This window comes from Epinephelus fuscoguttatus, linkage group LG16 (genome assembly GCF_011397635.1).
Source record: "Epinephelus fuscoguttatus linkage group LG16, E.fuscoguttatus.final_Chr_v1".
Lineage (NCBI taxonomy): Eukaryota > Metazoa > Chordata > Actinopteri > Perciformes > Serranidae > Epinephelus > Epinephelus fuscoguttatus.
Window position 1 is genome coordinate 182,501 of NC_064767.1, and position 2,500 is coordinate 185,000.

General features: G+C 47.4%; 1 protein-coding gene across 1 annotated transcript in view; it reads left to right on the forward strand.

Moving 5' to 3' along the window:
* Nucleotides 1–2,500, forward strand: part of prkn (parkin RBR E3 ubiquitin protein ligase) — a 17,344-nt gene that overhangs the window by 539 nt on the left and 14,305 nt on the right. Inside the window, exons 2-4 of the mRNA XM_049600030.1 lie at nt 681–844; nt 950–1,247; nt 2,183–2,322. Coding sequence (XP_049455987.1) covers nt 681–844; nt 950–1,247; nt 2,183–2,322 — 602 coding nt within the window. The remainder of the gene's footprint in view (nt 1–680; nt 845–949; nt 1,248–2,182; nt 2,323–2,500) is intronic.

Here is a 2,500-nt window from a genome sequence, read left to right on the forward strand (position 1 = left end):
TGTTCTACTGTGTTCTGCTGTGTTCTACTGTGTTCTACTGTGTTACTGCTGTGTTCTACTGTTTTACTGCTGTGTTCTACTGTGTTACTGCTGTGTTCTACTGTGTTCTGTTGTGTTCTACTGTGTTAATACTGTGTTACTGCTGTGTTCTACTGTGTTCTGTGGTTCTACTGTGTTCTGCTGTGGTTCTACTGTGTTCTACTGTGTTACTGCTGTGTTCTACTGTGTTCTGTTGTGTTCTACTGTGTTAATACTGTGTTACTGCTGTGTTCTACTGTGTTCTGTGGTTCTACTGTGTTCTGCTGTGTTACTGCTGTGTTCTACTGTGTTCTGTTGTGTTCTACTGTGTTAATACTGTGTTACTGCTGTGTTCTACTGTGTTATAATGCACTAATGTGGTAACAGTACTCACTATTCTCAGAGTAATGCACTAACAGTCGTCAGTATTCTCAGAGTAATGCAGTAACAGTACTCAGTATTCTCAGAGTAATGCGGTAACAGTCGTCAGTATTCTCAGAGTAATGCACTAACAGTCATCAGTATTCTCAGAGTAATGCGGTAACAGTACTCAGTATTCTCAGAGTAATGCAGTAACAGTCGTCAGTATTCTCAGAGTAATGCGGTAATAGTACTCAGTATTCTCAGAGTAATGTAGTCACAGTACTTCCTGGTTGTATCAGTGTTCGTCAGGTATAACCTGGGCCCAGGTGTGGCTGTGGAGCTGCAGGAGGATGCGAGCGTGGCAGAGTTGAAGGAGGTGGTGGGGAGTCAGCAGGGAGTCCAACCTGACAACCTCAGGGTTCTGTTCGCTGGGAGGGAACTGAAGAACACCTCCACCCTGCAGGTGAGGACAACCTGAGGAGAACCTGAGGGACAGGAAGAGACAGAGGAGGCCTCACCTCCTCCTTTCATATTAAATATTATCCCTTCCTCCTCCTCCTCCTCTTAGGGCTGTGACCTCCCGGAGCAGAGTACAGTCCATGTCGTCCTCCCTCTATCAGGTTCCTCCTCCTCACAGCTCCTCCTCCTGCCGGAGCGCCTGGCTCAGGCTGAGGAGGAGGAGCAGAGCAGTTTGACCAGGCTGGACCTCAGCTCCTCGCGCCTCCCCTTCACCTCCTCTGGCCTGGCTGTGATCCTGGAGGGGCGCGATGGAGGAGGAGCCCAAGTAGCAGCAGGAGGAGGTGACAGGGGAGAAGAGGAGATGAGAGAGGAGACAAGAGAGGAGGCACAGACTGCAGGCCTGGAAGGTCAGTGTCACTACTCCTGCTGTATGTCAGTGCTCCTGTGGTATGTCAGTACTCCTGCTGTATGTCAGTACTCCTGCAGTATGTCAGTACTCCTGCAGTATGTCAGTTCTCCTGCTGTATGTCAGAACTCCTGCAGTATGTCAGTACTCCTGCAGTGTGTCTGTACTCCTGCTGTATGTCAGTACTCCTGCAGTGTGTCTGTACTCCTGCTGTATGTCAGTACTCCTACAGTATGTCAGTACTCCTGCAGTATGCCAGTACTCCTGCAGTATGTCAGTACTCCTGCTACATGTCAGTACTCCTGCTGTATGTCAGTACTCCTACAGTATGTCAGTACTCCTGCAGTATGTCAGTACTCCTGCTACATGGCAGTACTCCTATAGTTTGTCAGTACTCCTGCTACATGTCAGTACTCCTGCTGTATGTCAGTACTCCTGCAGTATGTCAGTACTCCTGCTACATGTCAGTACTCCTGCTGTATGTCAGTACTCCTGCAGTATGTCAGTACTCCTGCTGTATCAATCAGTTTTATTTATAAAGCCCAATATCACAAATCACAATTTGCCTCACAGGGCTTTACAGCATACGACATCCCTCTGTCCTTATGACCCTCACAGCTGATCAGGAAAAACTCCCCAAAAAACCCTTTAACGGGGAAAAAAAAACGGTAGAAACCTCAGGAAGAGCAACTGAGGAGGGATCCCTCTTCCAGGACGGACAGACGTGCAATAGATGTCGTACAGAACAGATCAACTCCCTCTGTATATCAGTTTTCCTGCAGTATGTCAGTACTCCTGCTATATGTCAGTACTCCTACAGTATGTCAGAACTCCTGCACTATGTCAGTACTCCTGTGGTATGTCAGTACTCCTGCTATATGTCAGTACTCCTACAGTGTGTTGTGTGTCTCACTGTGTGTACCTATGTGTGTACAGGTGAGCGTGGCATTTATGGATTCAGTGGGTGTGGTCACAGTACGTTCTTCGTGTACTGTAAAAGTTGTCGATCGATCCAACCAGGAAAACTCAGAGTTTGTTGCCGAAGCTGCAGACAGACAACGCTGACGCTCAGCAGGGTGAGTCAGCTGATCCCTGACTATGTCACAGGCTGAAAATGTCATCTGTAAACACATTTAGATCAGGTTTATATCTACTGACATGTGATGATGATGATGGTGATGATGGTGATGGTGGTGATGATGATGATCATGATGATGATTATGGTGATGATGATGGTGATGGTGATGATGGTGA